Here is a 23,403-nt window from a genome sequence, read left to right as displayed (position 1 = left end):
CACTTATTTTTTTATCCACTTGCCCTTCGGGCAAGTGAGGGGTTCAGTTCACTTGCCCGAATTGGAAAACCACTTGCCCAGTATAATTTACGTGTTTGAAAAAAGCTAAAACATTGGTTTTTCATTTCACGCACTTTATTTTGAAAATTATCATGATATCATGAGAAAATGTCAGACATTCTCATAGGGTTCTCTTCACACTTCTAAGAGTGCTGGATGGCTCATTTATATTCCATTAATTACTAAAGCCCCATTACCTGTATCTTTTAGCATTCTTTATGTGATTTTACTTCTGAACTAAAACAAGTTTTTTGGGATTTGCTCTTTGAGGGGTGGAATACAAGTATTGTTAACTGCCCAGTGCGACTGCATGTGCAATTTTGAACAAGAAAAATAATAAATATCTGCCCAAACGTAAAATGGCACCCCATGCAAATATAGCAAAACCAGTGTACACCGTGCATATATGCATTTGAATATTCATGGGAAACAACAGAGTTGTCCAATGTAATGCAAAGTGTTGAATGTTTTCAACTGGGACATGCTTTGTTTTCTTTTTAGTATGGTGTGAAATCATAATAATGGTTATAATGCAAATTTACTTGTCCAATTTTTCACTAAAGAATGTTTTGTACACCAGTAAAAGACTATATCCTGTAAATGGGTAGAATTTAAAGAAAACCAGAGCAAATAGGAAGCCTTTTAGGTCAACAAATTTCAAGATTTACAGCTAGTGGGGGATTTTCATATTCATAGAAAAAATTCTAACATTTCATATGTTTGTATGTTTACTTTCTTGGGGCTTAATGTACAAATAATAACAGCCATTTCAATTGTACCTTCAAGGTCTTTTTGCTTTTAAAAGTTTTAACTTATCTATACAGAAAGAAAAAATCTGTAGCTATAAAGGAATGTTTTGAAGCTTCTGAAAAATAATGTACTTCTTTGTCATGTTTTTCCTGCTCTTATATCATACACCAGCCCTATAAAGTTTGGATTGCCATTGCACTATGCCAGTATCCTATGTTTTTCTAATAACCTAGGTGGTCTTTTTAATGCTCATGCGCAGACTAAATAGAATTAAAACCAACAACCTAAGGCGTCTGTGTTTTTCAATGTGTCTTGAAAGCTGAATTTCTCGATGTCAAACTCGCTCCAATTGCTTCTTGACAGTCATTTTAGAATGGGAAAATTCACAAACAGAGAGGTTGGTCGCCACGGACAAGTAACTTTTGGCTTATTGACCTGAAAATTAAGTCAGTGTTTGTTGAAAATTCAAAGACTTGACCCGTTGACACCAAATATTGCTCAGGACTTCATTGCATGCGCGCGGTCTTGCCACTGACTTTGCCACTCACTGTCCTTCAACAAGTTAACATTTAAGAGTACGTTTTAGTAAAAGTCCAATTTTATGTGGTGATTTTTAACCACTGGACTTTATTTTAACATTATTATAAACGTTCATACAAAGCACAAAACCCGCTGTGTGTTTCTTTTTTTACCGTATCGACATATTGTGAGACACCGTAACTTCACAGTCAGTGCAATGAACTTTGGTGAACGTACGTTCCACCAGCTGAACAGCTTTTTCATATGCAAAATCAGCGTACGGTAATTTACCGGTACCGGTGTATTGTTTGAACTGGATTTTATTGACAGCGATAATATGATTCTTTTCGTCAACTCTTCATGCAATTTTATGAAAAATCTTATGGAAATGTTCACAATGACATAATATGATTATTTTTTGTTGTTTAAGTCCATGTTCCCTCACCAGAAATCGCTCTCGTGAATTCGATTTCTAGGTAATTAATTTTTGCACTTGTCCCGTCGGGCAAGTGGCATCGGAGGTTCACTTGTCCGAACGCGACTTTCACTTGCCCCGGGCAATCGGACAACCCTTAGTGTCTTTCCCTGGAATATTCCCAGACTAGCTGATGATATTAAGTAAACTTTTATCTCGTAATCGTCAATGAGGGAACATCAAGCACACCTCCTGTAAGCATTTATGCTGATTCGACGTCATAGATTATGATTAAGATTGCTTCTATGGTGAAGAACAAGTCAACTTATCTTATACTTTGAAAATCATTCCAAAGCTGAAGCAAGAGGTATCAATACCACAGTTCAGATGCAAACAGACAAGCTAAACCATTGTTTGGAAAATGTCATCTGAGAGAGCTGTCCAAAGTTAGTTTACACAAGTGCAGTTCTTTGTCATTCAACTTGAACACCCCCATGTTCATCATCTCTCTTTCTGATATACTTGTTATCAGGTGCTAAAGCTTCACACCAAACTGGGAAAACCAATTCCATCAACTGAACCAGTGCCTGTGACTCCAGCATCAACAACGACCACAACAACAGCCAAGACCTCTGCTCCTGCTACCACAGTGAGCAAACCCACTCCAACTCTAGCTACCAAGCCAGTAGCCAAAAAGATCACTCCAAAGATAACTTTTGTTGGTAAGGACTTCTTTCACTTTATAACAACTCTGCCAGTTTCTGATGTAATAAAATGATCTTTGCTTGGATTCGTTAAAAGAAGATTTTACCCATTTTCAGTTAACTCACAGATGAAAAAAGTCCTCATCACATAAGGTATACCGAGTTGTTTGTGTCAAAGTATTGGTAGAACATTGATATGGCACTTTGAGTTGTCCAATTAAATATCTCACCAGCATAGCATATTGTGCATATTTTCAAAACTTTCCCGTTCTATTTTGTAGATTGTTATTTTTCAGTCTATCTTTCCTTACAGAAATTTGTTATGTTAAATGTAATTGATGTTGGTCCAGGGGTGCAGTAACAAAAGTGGCACTCAATAGTAATTACTTATAGGGGAATACTCAATATGATTACTCAAAGTGGACCAATTCATAGAAAGAATTTATATCAAACATTGACTGTTTATTCCAGGAGGAACAAAGCTGAGCACTACAGCACCATCTAAGTTTGAGAAGGAGATTGAACAAAAAACAGTCACACCAACAACTACTGCTGCCTCTGCAGCACCTGCCAGTGAAGGTAAGGCTCTTTGTGTGTCTGGCCTCTGTGAGTCAAGTTGCTGTCCATCTGAGATTAGAAATGTTCATCCAGTGACACATCAATGGTTTTGTGTCCACTGCTTGCTAATAAGAAAGAAGTTTTTCCAGTGAATTGAAGTCAAAAGTTATCATCCGGTTGTCAAGAAGAATTATTCAAAGTGTTTTAACCCTTTTCCTGCCGAGCGCCCCTGTCCGTTATCCTGCCAAGTCGGTCAAAACCGGCCCCCCTTTTCCGTGTCTACAGAAGATAGGCTCTCCTGCACGCTTTCCTGCCAGGCATTTGGCGGGAAAATACCGCATTTTCGGGGTACGATTACCGACCATATAGTGTTAGACTTCAAAATTTTTGCATGCCCGTATAGAGGGGCAACCGCTGATGAGGTTGTGTCCAGAAAATGACGAGGTCACGGGCGTTGTTTGCCCCGGGGACGTGCACTTTTATGCCCTTTTCTAGCTTACTTTCGCGGAAGTAAAGCTCGTTCGCCGGCACGCACGGCCACACCGGGGAAACGTCACCTCTCTCGTGGGTTAGTAGAAGACCCAGGGTTAGTGCTATGGGTGCGGGAGCACCCTCAAACCTGTCCTGTTTCCCCTGGGTTGTGTCACTTGGCCACGTACTTTGAACGACTTGGAAGAGTCGCACATTGCAGTCTGCTTTGACGTAGTGTCAACGACATAGTTCCGCCATTGAAGGAAGGCGTGTACGTAGTTTGGCCAGTTCAGTGAACACTTAGCTCGTTAGTGTTACCGTTTCCTAACAGGTTAGTTGTGCAGTTGTTACTAAGGTGCAGTTTTGTACCACCTTAGCTCTGGACAGTGCAACTGCTCTATGCACTAACCCCAACGACAGATGGTTGGTACAACGTCTACGTCGCACGAGCACAGCCTCCGTTGGGCTGTGCCCCTCCCACGTGATACAACGCACGTTCATCCATTACTATAGCGTCCTTACGGATCTGCCAAAACGAAAGTGGGGGTAAAAACAAAACAAACGAAAATATGCGATCCATAGATAGTATTTTATTCGGGAATAATTTACATTATGCCGAACAATAAATCTCGGAGTCTGTCTCGACGTCCGAGTGCATGGTCCGTGTTTCAAAAATTACAATCGGGTGGCAGATCCGTGTTTCAAAAATTATAATAGGGGGAATTGTACAAAATAATCCGTCTAAACAAAACAACGAAAATATGCGATCCATAGATAGTATTTTATTCGGGAATAATTTACATTATGCCGAATAATAAATCTCAGAGTCTGTCTCGACGTCCGAGTGCATGGTCCGTGTTACAAAGATTACAATCGGGGGATTGTACAAAATAATCCGTGTTTCAATTTACAATCAGCGGGATCGTAAAGCACAAACAAACGGCACAACCGTGCTCAAAATGTGATCATGGTCCGTGTTAAGAATACAGTCAAGCCACTGTTAGGCGAAGCTGTCCCCTGTCCGTTATTTACGTCGGGTTCTCTTGCTGATGGGTGTCGTCGGGGCTGTGTGAGTAGAGGTCTGCACGCCAATGCTCCTCTTACCTCGTAGCATCATGCGATGATGAAAAGCCGCAAAACACTCGCCCTCGTGAAGATGAACCCCGCACAGACTACATCCTTTGGACGTCTCAGACAGTCGTCCGCTCGCAGTGGTCTTACCCTCTCTGCTACATACTTTACAGCATTTCTGCCGCCCCTCCAAACGGCTGACAACGTGCATCGGCTGATTTTGTGGATTGATGTACGAGGCAAGAGAAACAGTGGCCTCGACCTCTCTCACACTGGGCTGCGATCGCCCACAATAACCGCCAATGAGTTGTTTCCCGACACGCAGATGAAACATCTTATGGGTCAGCTTACTATCAGGGTGTACATGCTTGAAGCATATATATGCATTTACCAGGGCAACATCAATCAGGTAACATGCCAGATATGTCCACCTCTGTGGTTCTTGCGCCCAGTGTGAAAGTACTTGCGCTTCTGGTTGGCTCGGTCGACGCCTCCCATGTACCGGCGATAATTATACAGCGACAGAGGCACTTGTCGCCGCTCGTCTCCCTCCCCCACTGGCACGCACTCCAAGGGTGGATAGACCGTATTCAAGATCAGCACCTGAGCGTTACTATCCTGATAAGCAGTGATGTTAAGACGAGAGTCCGTTCTGGTCGTGGCTTTCATATCCCCAACAGACAGAGGAAGGCGCTTCCTCTTACCCGGCGGAATTAATTGAGGGGGCATGGTGCGACGATTACGGCGGTTAAACTCCCGACCATGTAGATCCCGGTCTCCATCAGCTCTCTAGCAGTAACGACCGTGCTAAACAGGCTATCACAGAATAGGCTGTGATTATATCCACAGAATGGCTGGACCAGCTCCATCGTAATTCTTTTCACCACACCTCGCTCCTGCCGTCTCCCATCAGTCCGATCCCGATATTTCACACCTAGGTACGGTGCAAAGTTAGCTATGTATGCAGTGGTGGAGTCGCACAGCTGCCATATCTTGAAACCGTCTCGATCAGGCTTATGCGGTAATCTCTGCTTAAATTTAGAACGGCCCTTAAATCGCACCATGCCCTCGTCGATGGAGATCTCTCTACCCATCTTATAATTATTTACGCACCGGTCAACTATGGGCTCCATCCATGGATTGATTTTATACAGGGGATCCTCCTGACACCGACGTCGGCGGCGTGCCTCATCAGGATCACGACGTGGATCGTTCTCTGGGTCTGCCAGATGAAAGTATCGCATAAGCTGCTGAAAGCGACTGCGGGTAATCACAGTAGAAATACCCTGGTTTCTCAGAAAGGGATCGCTAGACCAATATCCTCCACTGATGATTTACGGTCGATACCCATACAGACTAAGACGCCAATGAACGCCTGCACCTCTCGGTAGTCAGCGTTACGCCAGTATTTATCTATTTTCCTAGCGATATGTCGCTGGTGGAATTTGGCGTATTTATTAGTCTCGTCCTTGGCCAATCTGATCAGTGTAGCTGGAATAAACTTAAAAAAGTAATCGAGCTCACGGGCGTGGCTGGGCAAGGTGAAAGTCGGTCCTCTCTCATGGTCAAAATCGTTCTCCTCAAATATATTAGCATCGGTAGTCTCCGACATACGCCAGACAGGAGGGGTGTCGTCCTCCGCCAACACAGCAGCAACGTCATCATCGTCGTCAGAGCTTGCCTCACCTACATACTGCCTGTCATAAAAGTCATCGTCCTCTGCCGCATCCTCGTCAACCTCCGAGTCGGACTCAGCGGTGATATCACCGTCGTCTGGGCGTCTGGGCCTGAACTCGCCCGTAGCGGCATCAAGGATCATATCTGGCTCAAAATCAGGTGGGCTATCCTGATAACGAACCCTCCGCACTATCTTTTTCGGCGGGGACATCGCAGCACACGAAACTATGGCAGGAGCGGGCTCGGCAGCCTCTGCTGATGACGAGGACTCAAGCTCTTTCGCACTGGGCACAGGAACCTCTCCTGACGCAGGATGAGGGCTCATAGTAGCAACAGGTGGTGTCTCTCTCCCGGAGCAGCCGGGGAGAACCAATGGCATCAGCCGTCTCATTACTCACTGTCTCACTAGCAGCAGCAGACGTAGTCTGTGCAGGTGAAGTATCTCCCACAAGAGCAGATGTAGTCTCTGCAGGTGAAGTAGTCTCTCCCGGAGCAGCCGGGTGAGAACCACTGGCAACCGGTGACCCGTCATCATCCTCATCGGCAGAACGATCGGTCTTACGTTTACGCTTACCACTGGGTTTTTCAGCCGGAGATGGCTTCGCCTTACGGGAGCGTTTCTTGCCCGACTTCTTAGAACGTTTACTAGGGACATCACAACGATCGCTACCACTACCGCCCGGAGACTCTGCATCTTTGAGCTTCAGTCGTCTGCTCGCCTTCAGAAAACTTTTGCGGTCCGTCAAGCTCATGTCTGGAACAGTGTCGACAGACTAGCAGGTCCCTCCCTTTTAAAGCCACAGGGAAACAAAGCCCTGGACATGATTGGACGCAGGGGTGTTAATATATGCATCCACCTGTTATTATAATGGACCTACGGCAATCAGTCCACCAACCGGCGCTGACATTCCTACCCGTCATGTAAATTGCCTGTCCGCACCATTTGATATGCTAATAATACTCATTTGCGATGCAAATCTCTCGAGCACTTAGCATAACATAGTCAATGTCATTAGCATCTCAACTTGACATTCCGTCCAGCTGGGTACGTGGCATGCGCACCTGCCACCCAAGGACGTTGGCCCAAGCCCATGTTTAGTACGGGTGGGAAACCCGTATCTTTAACCTCATGTCCCTTCTAAGTACGCCTGCGCAGGGCGTATTGTCATCCAAGTCGGTGACAAGCCAACCCGACAGATTGCCCATTAAGCAGTAATGGACTGGCCGTCTCGTTCTTGTACGGCAACGAACAGTGCTTCAGCGGCTTGTTTAGGTCATAACCGTCGCCTGCCGAGCGGCTTACCCAACTAAGGCGGTCAAAGATGAAGGATGCCAAATTGTCAACGGCTGTCTCGGCCTCGTCCGTTGGGCAAACATGGCTCCTTCAAATAACGTGGCCAGCACGTCTACGTCATCAGCGGTGATGACGACCCGTCATTGACGCCCGAGTGCGTAAAACTCGGAATATACCGACAGGTACCTCTACCTGAGTCGGTCATACTACGGTATAAACCAAACACAGGTCTGCCAACTCCCGTTAGACTCGGCCGTTAGCCGAACTTCACAGGGACAACATAGGCGTAACAAGTCGGTGAACAACGGTTCACGCACCTAACCGCAGCCGCCAAGTCGGTGAACAATGGTATCAAATTTTGAGGCCATGTTCCTGAATGGCAAGGCTGAGGCGGTGTGTTTCGTTGCACGGCTTGAACGTCTAGAGCCAAGTGCAGCCGACAACGTCCGACATCTGAGTGGGTAGTCTTTTCGAGAAGGTAACAAGTCGGTTAAAAGCGGTGGTTACCCTTCACAAATGTCGCTCAAGTCCGTTCGGATCAGTTCCATGTCAGGGACTAATCAAGCCGAGTCCGTCAAATCCGTCCGCACTTCCCGTCAATCAGGACCAAGTCCGTGATTTTCGTCTCGCACCATTGGCAAAAAATTGCACCGCCAGCTGAGGCGGTCTTAGGCGGTTGCCTTAGAGAAAGCCGAGTCCGTCAAATCCGTCCGCACTTCCCGTCAATCAGGACCAAGTCCGTGATTTTCGTCTCGCACCATTGGCAAAAAATTGCACCGCCAGCTGAGGCGGTCTTAGGCGGTTGCCTTACAGATTAGCGTTGCCGAGACGGTCAATTTCGGCCGCAATCTATGTAGTGCCTCAGAGCCAAGTTACCCCAAACTCCGCTAGAATACGTCAACGTGCTAACCTGCCAAGTACGCTACTCGTCCCCCAAAAAAAAAACCAGTCCCCCACCGGGGTGGGGACTGGCTGGGTAGCTTCCGCACCTTTCCCTGTCGTTGGACTCTCTGTGAACCCATTTCGAGAGCAAACGCCGTTCCTCGCCCAAAACCTGTCCTCGAACGACCCCTAGCGCGAGCAAGGGTTTGCTACACGTAGTTCCGTCGACTAGGCAGGAAAGGGGGTACCAAAAAGTAGCCCGATTTCCACCGCCTTGGCAGGATAACGCCGTGGCTGCTCAGATTCTAGCTAACACCGAATTTCAAGCGGATTTTCACCGACTTGGCAGGAAAAGGGTTAAAGAAAACAAAATTTGACAAATTGCAAATTTATAGCAGCATTTTGAGGTTAATGTCTGTGTCTTTTTGTCTTACTTTTGTTAATGTCTGTGACTGAGTGCATTGATTGTACCATTATGTCATTCCATATCAATGGTCTGCACCATGTCAATAATAAGAAAAATCACTGGTTAAGGATTACACACTTTACAGTTCATAAACAACTATTCAAAGGAATTTCATGCCTCTTTTCCCCAGTGAAAACAGATACCAAGGCTGAGCCACCAGTATCGCCAGAGAAGCCAGACATCCAACCAGTTGGAGAGGACTACATTGAGGAAGTTAGAAATGAGGAAGGCAAAATTGTCAGCTTCAACTGCAAGTTGTGCGAGTGCAAGTTCAATGACCCTAATGCCAAGGAGATGCACATGAAAGGGAGGAGACACAGGCTACAGTACAAGGTCAGACAAGAATGAATTAGGATGGGCTACATGAAATATTTTTGGGAGAAAGTCACTTTGAAGTTTGCAGCCAAAGTACTGGTGCTGGAGGCCAAATATCAATTGGTATTACAGTATTGTGTTTCATGCAGAGTACATACTAAGAAAATACTAGTCCGTAACACCAGCTACTCCAATGTTTCTCTTGTCTGCCTCACTTCAAATATTTATCCAGATGATCTACAAATTTCAGAAAAGAAAGGGAAAGTGGTTCAAGGAAAATGGTCCTGTGCCTTTATATTTGAATGACATGTACCATATCTCTGTGTTATGTCCTGCAGAAAAAAGTGAACCCAGATTTGCAGGTGGATGTGAAACCGTCTGTGAGGGCAAGGAAACTGCAGGAAGAAAAAATGCGTAAACAGCTTCAGAAGGAAGAGTATTGGAGACGTGAGCAAGAAAGGTGGAGGGAAGAAATGAGATGGAGAGAGGAGGAGGAATACAGGCAAGTTTCTTCAACCCTCAGTTCTGTAATTAACCCTTTGAGCGCCAAAGTCTATTTTTGTCCCCTTTATGAATAAACCCCAGTCAATTTTTCTCAGATTTTTGCCAAAATTTTGAGGAAAAACGTAGCCAATGAAATGTGATGTCCATTTGTTCCAAAATTATCAAAAATGTCAGACAAATTTATAAAAATTTGTAAATTTTGCATTAAAATTTTGGCGGGAGAAAATTACAGCGCTCAAAGGGTTAAGGCTGCCATAAGCTGCACTTTATTTTAGGAAGTGCAATACAATGTTCATATTTATGTCAAAAATGAGCTGTAGAGTGAAGTTTTGGATTGGATTGGATAATCAAAGAAATGATAAATAATAAGAATTTTAATTTTCAAGTCTGAGCTGTCTTGTAAAGACCTCTATAAATACACACCTAATAGTTAAAGTCAATCTTTCATGATCTGTACGTAATCAATTAGTACACAAGACTAACCAGATTTATTGGTTGGTATAGGTATACCAAGTGAAAATTTTAAAATCACTAAATTGCTTTTTTAATGCAATTTCCAAAGCGTGCTTGGAAAATGATGAAAAATGCTTTTTATCTGGTCAAAATCGGTTCAGTCATTCAAAGTTATGAAGATTTTTGTGTATGTAAACCTCGCGGCCGAAGGTCACAGTATTGAAAAAAAGTTAAAATTGCTGAAATTATAGATTTTAATAGGCTTGTTTTTCCCTGAAATACATGACTCTGTATTTAAAAGTAACTTCTTTTTACAAAATAATTTAATCTTTGACCAAAGGAAATTTACTCTTTGACGTAAACGCATCCAAATATGACAGTTTGTCTGATTCTGCATCGCGGAAAATTTACAAAATGACTGAAAAATACAAATTTTGGCAGATTTACAGTCATTCTGATGCAAAATTATTGGTGAACTTACAAAGCATTGTTAATCTATATGCACTACTACTGTAGTGTAATTAAAAAAAGGAAAGTTCATGCAGGAAATGTAATTAGATAGTCAGAAATGTAGAATGAAGTTTGACTTAACTGCAAAATGTGCCTTTGCCGGACAACCAAAAATAGGGTAAAATATGAAAATTAGCCTGTTTGTCAAAGTCTAGTCAAGAACATTGACATTTAAAAAGAACAAACAAAGCCTATCAGCAAAGAAAAACAATTTTTCAACAAGTTTCAAACAGATATATGGTAAACTTTCTTCCCAGATCATTGTAATTTTAACCAAAATGTCACTTTTGTACAAAAATGACATTCACATTGGGTGATAAAATATGAAAAGTTACCATGTACAAATGTATACGCAAAGTCTGAGCGAATATTTCATAGTGTCAGACCATCTTTTCTGGGTTTTTATCTGTAGAAAACCCTTTGTTATGAGTACCAATGAACATTCAGCAACAAAACTACTCTAAATGATGAAAAAATGTGACAGAAAAACCCATTTATGCAAATTTCTTCCTTTGAATGAGTGCTGGTGGCGTACACATACCGGTATATATATGCTGAGAACCTGCATGCCATGGCATGGTTAGTTAACCACTGGCTATGAAAATTTAAAGTTTTGAAATGTTTATGAAGTTCATATCAAAATTTTGATGAAGGAATATCTACTTTCGCAAAAATAACCTACACCAAATTTGCCATGGCAACCATTCTTTTAATTAAATTATCAGTTATCAACAAATTCCTTTTGTATACCAAGACAGCTCATATCAGAACTGCCTCTGGACATACTTATATACACAAATGATTTTGCAACACCCTGAAAATTAAATGATCTTCAACAGCTCTGATTTACATTTTCATAATTTCCTAAACATGCATTTTTTGTTTTTTATTAATGCCTCAATTATATAATTTGATATTACTGTACCGTTAGAATATGTGAGGTTTTAATCTTACCATGATCCACAATATTTTTTGGTTGTTGGAAAAAATCAAATTGAAAGTAAATGGAATTTGAAACTGTTGTGAAGTAATCTTCAATTGCAGATACTACTACAGAAGAGTTCGGCACTGCCAAGATAGGAGTATAGCACACTGAATTTTAAACTTCAGAGTAATGAAAATGACTGAACTGTGTCACAATAAAGTTTCTTTTATTAAATCAATCGTTTCATTTTTTCCTAAGATTGTAGAGACTAAGGATCAAGGATATTAGTAACTTTCAACCAGGAAAAAATACCAATATGTAGAAAGGATCAAAAGAAATCAACTTATTTTTTTCTTTACCTATTACAAAACCGAGAAGTAACACATAATTCTCATTTAAGTGATTGGGGCTACATGTAGTTTCATTCTTGTCGATGTTTGATAATGAAAAGGAACACAAAAAATAACTATAACTAAACAATCATTATAAAAATATTTACGAATTAATCTCAAAAGCAACAAAATTCCAAGCATAACATTACACTAATGGTTCAGAATGTTCATTTACAAAGTTCACTCAAAATGTTCTTTGAAAACGATTGTATTTTGACAGCCGTACCGCGCCGGCAGCTACTCACTAAAGTCTGTAGAAAAAGAGTACTAAATATCGTTGTTTTTCAGGTCAACAAGTGATTGAATAAAAAAAAATGTCATGAAACGGTAAAACAACAACTGATAAATAAGTAACGTAACTAGAAACGCCTAGCTGAGAGAAAATTTCATCCCGTTTCACAGAAACTGACTGCGTTTTCGAGCGCCGCAGCTATGAATGGCAGATCTGGGGAATCCCCGCGAAAATCGCTCACACTCCTCCAAAATGATGATTGTTCGCTTTTGAGCTGCATGATTCAGCTTGTCAAAAATATTTTTATTTTGTAGATAATTAATTAAATTTCTTATTTTTTTATTTCGTTTGTTAATTAAAAGTCATTTTAATGTTTTTAGAGGCTTTAAAAAAATTCAAAACTCGCTAAAAAAGCGACTATTTGGCCAAAATTCAAACGAAAAACATGAAAATAAAGGTCGAATCATGGGCTATCTATCTGTGAATACTTTCAGTCTCTTTACGCTTGGGCTCAAATGCGATAGTACGCTGTGTATACACAGGCTCAGTGGTCTAAAAATAGCGCGTTGAAAACATGGCCGCCGCTCTCGCCGATGCACGATTTTTGCATCGAAATTTTTCACTCATTTTCGTTCGTATGACTTTGACACTCCAGGAAACGATTGAGAAGAAAGGGGTAACTTGAAGTATTGAGGTATTTGCTGATAATTTGCCAAATTAAACGAGAAAAAATGCTTCGAAAATTCCCACACGCTTACACACTCAGCGTTTTCAGAAGCCGTAGCATGTTCGTGTGGTATACCTATTGGTTGGTATTGTCAGTTTTACAGGTGTAAGTTTTCAATAATCAAATTTGATTCATGCAATGAAAATTCCATGAGTCATGTATATGGTGTCATTTAATACAGACGCTATGAAGAGGACACTTATTGGCGTCACATGCAGGAAGATGATCACTACTGGGATGACAGACAGAGGTATGATGAGGAGTTGGAATACTATGAATGGCAGCGACGTAGGGGTCTGGCAACTGGACCTCCACCACCACCTCCAAGAATGTTTGGTGGTCAAGGACCAAGAATGCATAGAGATATGGTATGTTAATATATGCTCTTTGACTATAGGACCTTCCAGGTGCCTCATAGGCATAATCTGTATCACATTTGCAGCAATGTTGTACAGGTGACTTGCAAATGAACAGAACCATGTAAAGACCAGTTGTAGCAATTAGTTACTTTAAAACCCTTAAGGGCACACAGAACATAGTCTTTTCTTTAGGTCCCAGTTGAGACATTTTTGCAATGGAGACTCTACATTGTCTTAACTATTGATAGACATAGGATGGGATGATGTTGGGATTGACAGACAGCTAGAATATATTGAACATGAGGCATAGGAATAGGACTGTGCATAGCAGGCCAATAGAAGGCAGTCCATATATGACAACCTCATCATCCTTCTGAGACTGAAGTTGTGGTTTACTCTATCCTTCTTTCAGCCAATGCGCCGTCCTGATACTGTTGATGATCGCCATGTCATGGCCAAGCACTCTAGCATTTACCCAACAGATGCTGAGGTAAGCAATGGAATGGCCATTGTCAGTTACAATAGCCATGTAAATAATGCATGTTATTTTCCCAACCAAAGTTTAAAGAGAGAATGAGAAAATGTTTCAAGAGCATATCACATCAAACATGTTTTGCATGATGTAATGCTTATATGCCATCTGTTACTTCAGTTCAAAACCATCCAAGAGGTCAATCATATTTGCGTAATCATCTTTACACGTGACATTACATCAATAGTTCGAGGCTATGTAAGAATTTGTGGTCACATAACATAATGTCCTCTTTTCTCCAACAGTTGCAGGCAGTCCAAAACATTGTGTCTTCATCAGAAAAGGCTTTGAAATTGGTGTCTGATTACATTGCTGAGGCGTAAGTGTCCACACTTTATGAAGTAAATCTCTGCAAAATCTGCAAACTATTACTGTAGTATAGTTAAACATTTATTTTAAAGCTGTTGATGAAAAGAAGGTAAACCTTAAATTTTACCTCATAGAAGAGATGTCAGAGTGATCCTCTGACCATATGAAAGTTCATCCATGGGCAAGAGGAAAACCCAAAACCCAAAACTTTTTTCTTTTTTCTTTTCCCAAAGCTTCACTGAGCATCTTGTTAAATACTTTGTATTTTGTAAGAACAAGCATTCGCAGCAACTCTTCACTTAAGCCTTGTACTGACATTTTATTTTACTTGTAATATTTGTCTTTTCTTACACAGTGATAATCCTCAACCAATGGAGGCACAAGATAAGGAAATTAAAGAAGAAAAGAAAGAGGGTGAAAGTGATACAGCAGGTGATGAAGAAGGCAAGGATGGGTGAGTGTTTCCATGAGGCATCACAGTAGAATGCCTGTTGACTGTTGTCAAATTATTGTGGCTCTGCCAGAGGAGCAAACTGTTTTGATCGGGTATCTACATTCACAAATATCAAAAGTAAGAACTTGATCATGCTCAAACAGCTGTGTCAACAGTTATATGAACAGTCATGTATCTTGGTCCTCATTTTCAAATACAGAAAGTTTAGATGTAATACTGGCTGTGTTTTTGTCTTTTAGACAAAGCAAGAAAGAAGAGGCACCAGCCAGGGCACTCAAGGGAGTCATGCGTGTGGGAGTTCTGGCCAAGGGTCTACTGCTGAGAGGAGATCTGAATGTCAATCTTGTTATCTTGTGTTCAGAGAAACCAACACGTACACTACTGGAGAGGGTAGCTGATAATCTGCCCAAACAACTTGCAGTGAGTACCCTTTCTGCACTATGGAAATATGCACCTCAAAACTGAAAGATTTTAACCTTTTGTGTAAGCTTCCTGAAAGGAAATCACAAACGTTTCTCTTTGATGATGATAATGAAAGGTCAGCGTCATCTTGCAAATTTATGTACTACTTGAGAAAATATTAACTAAAACTGTACCTGCATTTGATATTAAAAATAACTGCCATCTCAGTGTTAAGTCTGTGGGGGAAAATTCAAAATTTTCGATTTTCACAAAAAACATTTGTCACTAGGTTCAAGCAGAAGTCACATAGCTCATGGACAGACTGGATTTGTTCTGTATTTCTTACTTGCAGTTAGTTACAGAGGAGAAATATGAATGCAAACTGTGTGTTGAGGAGGCCGCTATCATAGTATCAGTGCCGGAAGAACCTGAAACACAAGTGGTCATCACTCTGACATCCCCTGTCATGCGAGAGTCTACACCAGAAGGAGGTAAGTAGTCTCAGAAATTCAAGAATATAATTTTACGTAAGCAAAATGCCTTAGCGAGGAACGTTTGTTTCAATGGTCATTGACAATCAATCGGGTTTTCACACTCTATATTGGAAATATTTTTTTTATTTTCCACAATTGTTCTTTGTTTCTCTCAATCGAATCAGTAGTTCATTGCCTTAATTCATGCATTTCTCTGTAGTATTGTAATTTTACATCGAAATGAAACACGCATCCACTCACTTGCCTGGGAAATATTGGCGTGTGATGGTAGGACTGTGTTTTTACGTATGCATATAGCCAGAAACTGCAGCTTAGCCAGCATGAAGTGAGGCAAGCACAAGTAACACAATCACAGGGGGATGTTGACACAAAAGTAGAGAGATAGTCAAGATCAAAATGTTCCTCGAAGGCTTCGAATCAGAGCGAGTACTATAATTAACAGCCAAAGACCATAACTTTTGTGGTTTTGCATGTTGTAGAAGGCTTGCCACAAATATACATATGCAGAATGTGGAAATAGATCGTAGCTTGCATAAAAAAAAATTTCTAAAAAAAATACTGGTACTTCTTTCATGTTCTGACCATTTTAGGCTAGGTCTGTGGGTTGGGGGCGCATTTTTTCTGTCAATGTATGTGGTTCTTATGTGTTGTTCATATTACTTGCTCTTCTAACACGTTTCTGCTGGCTTTGAAGACCAGCCGTTGTCTTTGTACAATTTTTCCAGTCCATATTCAGTGTATTTTATTCAGTGCAAAGCCTTCTAGCCTTCCAAGCAGGTGTATTGGAATCTACGGAAGGATTTTTGACCATGTACCCGTCTCAGGCTGCTTATGGGGGTTTCACGTGTTGTCGTGGAGTTGGAGATGTGCACAGGCTGCTGGATTGATGTGGGAACTATGTTACACTTGATATGCCATAGTTGTCCCTGATTTTTTACATGCAGTTCACAGTAAAAAGATTCTCACTGAAAAATTATAGGCAAAAAATTTAAAATGATTTTACTTCAGGGAAAAAGTGTCTGTCCATTAGGAAATGAAATAACGACTGTTTGCATCATTTCTTGGCCAAAATAGAAAATCCATATTGTGTTTTTTCAACTTTCAAGATACAATGACCAAATTCATACAGAACTAAAGTTTCTGTGAATCCAATAGTTTTGTCGGTCGAGTTCCTTGTAGTTTCATAGTGTTTCTGATTTGTCAGTTTTAAAAATCATTGCTGAAATAACTTGAGACATAGCATTCTGGAAAAAATACAGATAAGGTCTCAAAAGAGTCTATGGGGGAAGTAAATTATTCATCTTTGTGTTCTGAAAAAAACTTGCCACCAGCATGCATGAACGTGAGGGGTTCCCTCTCAGATCCATCAAACTGTGTATCACAAATCCAAACCACGGTACTTGCTGGCCTCCAACAAGTGGTACGGAGACATTGTGGTCAAACACCCCGTCCATATCTCCATTCCACTGTACCATTCTATAGAAGTTGTCAAAGACCCTCCGGACGTCTTGGACAGGCAAAAATGCCTGGATGCCTTGGCAGCTCTACGTCATGCAAAGTGGTTTCAGGTTCGATTCCAAATTTTTTTCCATGAGCTGTGCAGGACTGTAGGTGGCAAAAGACTTTGTTGAGGGATGCGACGTAGCTATACCAATGATTCAAATGCAAGTCTGATTGTAATTCAAGTGTGAAAGTGACTTAAGTAATTTATTTTACAGAAAAATTCCATTTTATCAGATACATTATTATAATAAATGGATACTGTGTTAGGCATTGTGGTAGCTAAAAACGTTGATCACTGATTTAGCAGCAACTTCCACCAAGTCTTCCTCACACATACTACAGTACTGCACAGCTGTTTCTTTTCTCACCTGTGTTACCTGTGTGACCATGGTATAGTGGCTTCAGTGTCTGTTATGGCTTTAAATGTAGATTTTACCAAAAAAATTGAAAAAAAAAAAAAATACAAGCATGATACTCCCCTCTCAGCTACAGTCAAAATATCAAATTTAGTCTGGGCTGTGACATGAGGGTAAACTATCTTAAGGTCCCACTCCTGTTTAACCTCGCTGACAAATAACACTTCTTTTCGACTCCAGGTAAGTTTAAGAAATATCTATCCGCAACAGTTACATGAGAATAAATGCACCTTTTTTTAGTTTTTATTCATACAAAGAATATCTTTCTGCTCTATGATTATGTTGCTAGAGATATTAAGAGAACAAAAATGTTAATGCTATATTTCAAATGATAACTGTTGCTAAAATTTTTTTACCTCTGAATTACAAAGGTGTAGATTTCTATATGTAATCCACAGTATCCGGTAAGAATCTTTTGTTTCGATTATGTGGATTATATTTAGAAATGTACAGCTGTTTTCAATGATTCTAAACTTGTACCATTTGTTTTGTCTCTATCCAATTCAAATACAGGCTAGGGCAAATGGACTACAGTCATGTGTGATTGTCATTCGTATACTGAGGGACTTGTGTCAAAGAGTACCAACTTGGGCACCATTGAAGAGCTGGGTATGTATAATCCTCCAGGGAGTGGATCGTTTCGAATTTTGTGAATGATTCATGTGCCACTGAACATAGGTGGCTGTAACCTTAAAAAGTATGTAAGAGATTTTAAGAACTGATCAATGTGATTTATGTGCATCTTTTCAACTTAACCGGATGTCAAAGACACCTAGTCTCTGGAAACATTGCTGTGCTCTGAAGGGAGGCTGTTTTCTTACATGACACCTTTTTGAAAAGAAAGTACCCTTGCTTTGTGCAAAAGTAGTCATATGATGCTTGATCACCAACAGCAATGATGCATTTGAAGTCACCTACAGTGAATGAAGCTACTTGCTAGGATGCATGGATTACAAATTTTTGCACACACATCTACCACGCGGCTAGTAACTGCATTGTGCGTATGAAGAGTTCTTCCTCATGAACCACCATTCTGACATTCACAACAGCAGTTTTCAAGACACACATTTTTTCCGCATTTACTCCAACAGGCAATGGAACTGATGGTGGAGAGGGTTGTCAGCAGTGCTGGCACCAACCTTAGCCCAGGAGATGCTCTCAGACGTGTCTTTGAAGCAATAGCATCAGGAATTTTGCTTCCAGGTGAGTTCGGTTTCATTCAATACAGAAAATGTATGATGTAGAAAATTTTGGTTACAGATGGTAACAATAAAATCATAGGCAGTTACACTAGTAGTGTGCGTTCACATTAAATGTGTAAAATGTCTTTAAGTTTCTATTAAACAGAAATTTCACAGCCAGTAAATTTTAGCAGACAGCGTGCTGTTTTTGCCAACTATTTTCTACTGATGAAGGCTAAAGTTTAGATCCCACAAAAATTTACGACGTTGACTCAAAGTTTCATGCAAACAGCTCGTCACTCACAAACTGCTATTGCTGCTCTGCCAAAAAGTGTCAATCCATTTATACATGAATGTTTGAAACTGGTCTTAGATAACTGTATGTTAAAAGGAGAAAGAAGTGTAGCATGATAGAGAGAGGAATGATAACTTTCCGATAATTAATAAATGGCCCTGTATAGTTTGCACCAACAGAGCATGATGTATACATTATTACTTGCCTCCTATATCAAAGTTCATACACTCCAAAGAATTCAATGGTAGCCTGTCAATGATGTGACAGATCGTATAGTCATCATTTGCCTGAAAGTGAAGTTAAACTATTTACAACTTTACAACTTTAGAAATTAAAATGTTTGAATTACATGTTTCACATAGGAAATCAACTTTTTAGAAAATTATGCTTGAAAAAATAAATGAAGTGCCTAGCAGTGATTCAAAAATGAAATTAACTATATTTTTACTGTCTAACATGGAAATAAAGCTTATGATTGTAATTTGTAAATAAGCCCAAACATTCAGAGTGAAAACTGTTAGAAAGGCATCTAATAAAACACCCTTTAGGCAGAAGACCATCTACCCTTGGCAGATAATCCCTTGTTTGGGCTCTAATATATGATATTTGCCCAAAAGGATTCACTAAAGCAAGAATAATGGCAGTGATTTTCCAATCTTAGTTTTCACATGTATCCATAAGAATAAAGCGAAATTGCATTGCAGTAAATGAATTCGAATTGCTGTGTGAATTGTCTCCCAGGTGGGCCAGGTCTGTTTGATCCATGTGAGAAAGAACCAACAGATGCAACATCGCACCTTACTCCACAACAGAGGGAAGACATCACAGCTAGTGCTCAAGTGAGTGTCGTCGTAGTCTTTTTTTCTGACACACGCCATGTCTTGATCAAAGTGCACCAACAGTCTATCAGTTACGATGCGATTAAGACTTAAGATCTGGCTAATATACCATTCTGCAGACCCTGTACAAGCGAACTACAATGCCAACATTTTATAGTAAAGCCAGTATTTTTAGCTCATATTTGGTTTTATATATAAATACCAAAACGAGCTTATATGATGAGTCTGAGTGGCGTCTGTATGTCTGTATATTTGTGGGTGTGTGCGGATGTATGTCCGTCACACACAAAGGCTCCCATACCGCCAAAGCTACTGTCAGTATTTGGTGTACAGGTAGATGCAGGGGTTGAGATGTGAATTTGTTCAAATGAACACATCAGTGTCAAAAATATGCAAATGAGGTGAGAAAAAGGGAAATACTGCAAGTGTGCAGGAGTGGTGGCAGTGAACTGAATCAGCCCACACATCTGAATAAGAGGATTTTGACCTTTAACCCTATTTGTATGCAGGGTACCTATTATGTTTGGGAGTGGTAGCAATAACTGAAACAGCTATTGTTCATATCCTGTCATTGTTTATGAACTGTGACATATTAACAGATCTGCTGAAACCATATGGATGTCTATTTTTGTATATCCATGGTAGCATGGAGGTAGTAGAGAAGGAGTCACAACTAGGCGGAGATCAAAGGACCATGTGTTTTGCCGCTGTTTGCCTTACTAACTATTCCATTAGCACCAACGGGACTTGCGAACGCGTTTTCTCGGATTTAGGAAACAAGATTAAGTTCGTTCGGGGTCGTTCGGGTGTTTCGGCCGTCCCTCGGCAGTTGACAGATCTTCAAACATGGCGTCACGTGTCCAAGCGTCGCGTCAGGGTGTTCGATTCGTTCCACTGATTTTGATGTACACGATGTTAAAGAGGTCGAGGAACAGATAATTGAGGAAGGGAGCTTTTGTATCTGCAAAGGCGCGGAGACTGAGTTGATGATAGCTTGCGATTACAAAAAAAATGCCATACATCTTAGAGCAGCATTGTTAACACGCCAACTTTTTCCCAAATCCAGTTCTTGGTTCTTGCCGTGTTTTATCATGTTGTACTGGCATTAATGATAAGGTTAAATAAGAAAGCATAGCTTTTAACTGCTACGTCCATGACTTTAATGAATGGTCGCGATATAAAAACAACACGTACGATGCATTGAAACAAAGCGTCGCCTATGGCGTCGCTGGCGTCGCGTCATAAACACCCGGGAAACGCTACAAGTTTAACCCACGCTCACGGCAGTGCTGCAGTCCGCTGCACCATACTCAGTACATGTTTGAAAAGTTCGTGATCAGTACTTTCATTCTAACAAGGAAAGGTTCCTGCGATCGAATGTAAAGTATATAAAAAACGACGTTAAAATTACCCAGATTTTGAGAATGAAAAACTTAAATTCCTTGTAACTTCACTTTTCGTGGACGGAACGTGTCGTTTCTTACACTATCATGACGCACTTGACCCAAGCTACGCAAATACAATCTTTGCGCAGGCGTTATGACACTGTGGAGAAACTGAGTCGCATTAGCAAACCCAGGTTAATTTCACTCGGTTCGGTTGCGAAGGTACCGTCGGCAACGCAGATGGCGGGAAAGGGTGTTAAACAATGGACATAAAGGGATTAAACCAATGGTGCACAATAGTAATAAACGTAATTATCTCAGTTGTGACTCCTTCTCTACTACCTCCATGATGGTAGTAAGGTTCTCTGCTATGCATGTTGCTAAAGTTGACCTTCAGTATCTAAAGTTTCAGACCTTATTTACTTTTGTCATTCTTAATTTTCTGGTTTAAATATTTCTTGTTGTTTTTCTGGTAGTACTGTGCAGATATTGTCATAATATCAACGTATAATTTTCCTGCACTGAACAGATAGAAATAACACTTATTGTTGATCTTTGGTATGTACCAACTCTGATCAAATTTGAGCGACACCGCATAATTGCGGTATTTTTTCATAATTAACAATCACAAAATAATGAAAAGATATTCACTGATTCACAAGTAGAGGTAAAATTTGAAGTCTGCGTAAGGTAAACAAATTCAATTTGATATTTTCTTTTTCACACGCCATAACAATCTCCTGTCTTCTTTTACAGCATGCTGTGCGTTTAATCGCTTTCCGTCAGATTCACAAAGTCTTGGGTATGGATCCACTGCCAGTGCCCCCACGTTTCGCCAAACAGCGCAACACTCGTAATCGTAAGCGCAGACTTGACAACAGTGAGAGTGGTGAGGTAGAAGGTGAAGGTAAGATAATCATCCTGTTTTCTTCTGAGGAGACTGATCAAAGTAATTAAGTGGGAAAGTATGCTCTCTAACTTATGAACTCTTTAAGTCAATTTAGGAATTTCAAGAACTTTCTGGACTTCAACCCTTAGCCAAGAGTTGTAATTTTTTCTTGCATCAGACAGAATTTTCTTAGTCGATGGCGGGCCACTTAACGTGACAGGAGCACTAGTTAGGAGACCTATATTGCTGTTTTTGATACTCAGCAACCAATTATGTTGTGCTTGCATGTGGCATGACATTGTAGACCTGTTGTTGTTTCACAGCATGTGTCGATCAGTTGTTGGCAAAATAAATCAATTGTTGACTACGCAACATTGCTGATTTCAAGTCCTCATGTCAAAGCTTTGTCTAGGACTACGAAAAAGGGCAGTCGCAAGTTACTGAAATATAAGGCAGTGAATTTCTTTGATTAATTATAATACTTCTTCAGTAACATACCGGTAGTTTAAAAGGTTATATCTGATCATAATATTTGAAATGAATATTTCTTCTTTAGGTGATGGTAAAAAAGACAAGAAAGAGGATGGAGATGATGAGCAAGGTGACACCATGGAAACGGGAGAGGACTCCTCAAAACAAAGTACAAATTGATACCGAGACAGGTGTTTCGAAAAAAAAAAAGATGATCTAGATATGTTTTTCACTAGTGTGATCTCTGTTCCTTCAATAGCTAGAATGAACTGGAAGTAAAACATTATGTAGCATGTATTTAGTGTGGACAATTTTTATGTTCACGAGATAGATGTCAAAAAGTTACACATCGTAGACTACCTTGAATTGAAATTCACTTGTACTTTGGGGCATATCAAATATATTATTTAATTTAAACATAAAGTTTCTTTGTAGTTGCCAGACAAACGTCAAAAAAATTGTCCTTCCGGTCTCTTTTTAGTGGGAAATTGTTCTGTTCATGATTATACTAAATTCCAGATGTGTTAAGGCTATTCCGAAATTATGATACATCAGATTTGTGTATTTTTATCAAAAGTTAGTGCTTTTAGACATACAGTAGGAAGCTAAATCTCAAAGGATGGATGAAACATAATTATGACCTTTGACCTCAGATCATTTTACAGGCCATCATAGCTAAAGTTCAAATGAATAGTTTGGTTAGTGTGTGTGTTGCTGCTGGGTCACAACATGCGAGCCCATTTGAATATTCTATGTCTGAACTTTTTTATGTACTTTCTGTAACTTTTTTTAAATCACAGTGTGCTAACAGTGTTTTGAAGTATGATTTGTTCATGTTCAAAAGAGAAAAAAATCATGGAGAATGTGTAATGAAAGTTGTTCCTTGAAATGTTAAACAGTTGTGAATGACAAGCTGTGAATAAAAATAAAACATAATGGTAACTCTAAA

At 40.3% G+C, this 23,403-nt stretch overlaps 1 protein-coding gene across 4 annotated transcripts in view; it reads left to right on the top strand.

The window, feature by feature from the left end:
* The window catches only part of LOC139121817 (zinc finger RNA-binding protein-like), a 30,362-nt gene extending 6,959 nt beyond the window's left edge, over positions 1-23,403 (top strand). For all 4 annotated transcript variants that reach the window (XM_070687019.1, XM_070687017.1, XM_070687018.1 and 1 more), the window contains exons 7-22: positions 2,277-2,466; positions 2,920-3,027; positions 8,998-9,200; positions 9,521-9,684; positions 13,107-13,293; positions 13,697-13,774; positions 14,062-14,135; positions 14,481-14,579; positions 14,819-14,999; positions 15,334-15,472; positions 16,958-17,043; positions 17,908-18,003; positions 18,486-18,597; positions 19,612-19,709; positions 21,851-22,001; positions 22,540-23,403. In XM_070687019.1, the coding sequence (XP_070543120.1) occupies positions 2,277-2,466; positions 2,920-3,027; positions 8,998-9,200; positions 9,521-9,684; positions 13,107-13,293; positions 13,697-13,774; positions 14,062-14,135; positions 14,481-14,579; positions 14,819-14,999; positions 15,334-15,472; positions 16,958-17,043; positions 17,908-18,003; positions 18,486-18,597; positions 19,612-19,709; positions 21,851-22,001; positions 22,540-22,634 (2,061 nt within the window). In that variant the 3' untranslated portion in view covers positions 22,635-23,403. The remainder of the gene's footprint in view (positions 1-2,276; positions 2,467-2,919; positions 3,028-8,997; positions 9,201-9,520; positions 9,685-13,106; positions 13,294-13,696; positions 13,775-14,061; positions 14,136-14,480; positions 14,580-14,818; positions 15,000-15,333; positions 15,473-16,957; positions 17,044-17,907; positions 18,004-18,485; positions 18,598-19,611; positions 19,710-21,850; positions 22,002-22,539) is intronic.

Source organism: Ptychodera flava, chromosome 21 (genome assembly GCF_041260155.1).
Source record: "Ptychodera flava strain L36383 chromosome 21, AS_Pfla_20210202, whole genome shotgun sequence".
Taxonomy (NCBI): Eukaryota; Metazoa; Hemichordata; class Enteropneusta; family Ptychoderidae; genus Ptychodera; species Ptychodera flava.
Note: the sequence above shows the minus strand (reverse complement) of the source record. Positions and strands in the feature narration are given on the sequence as shown.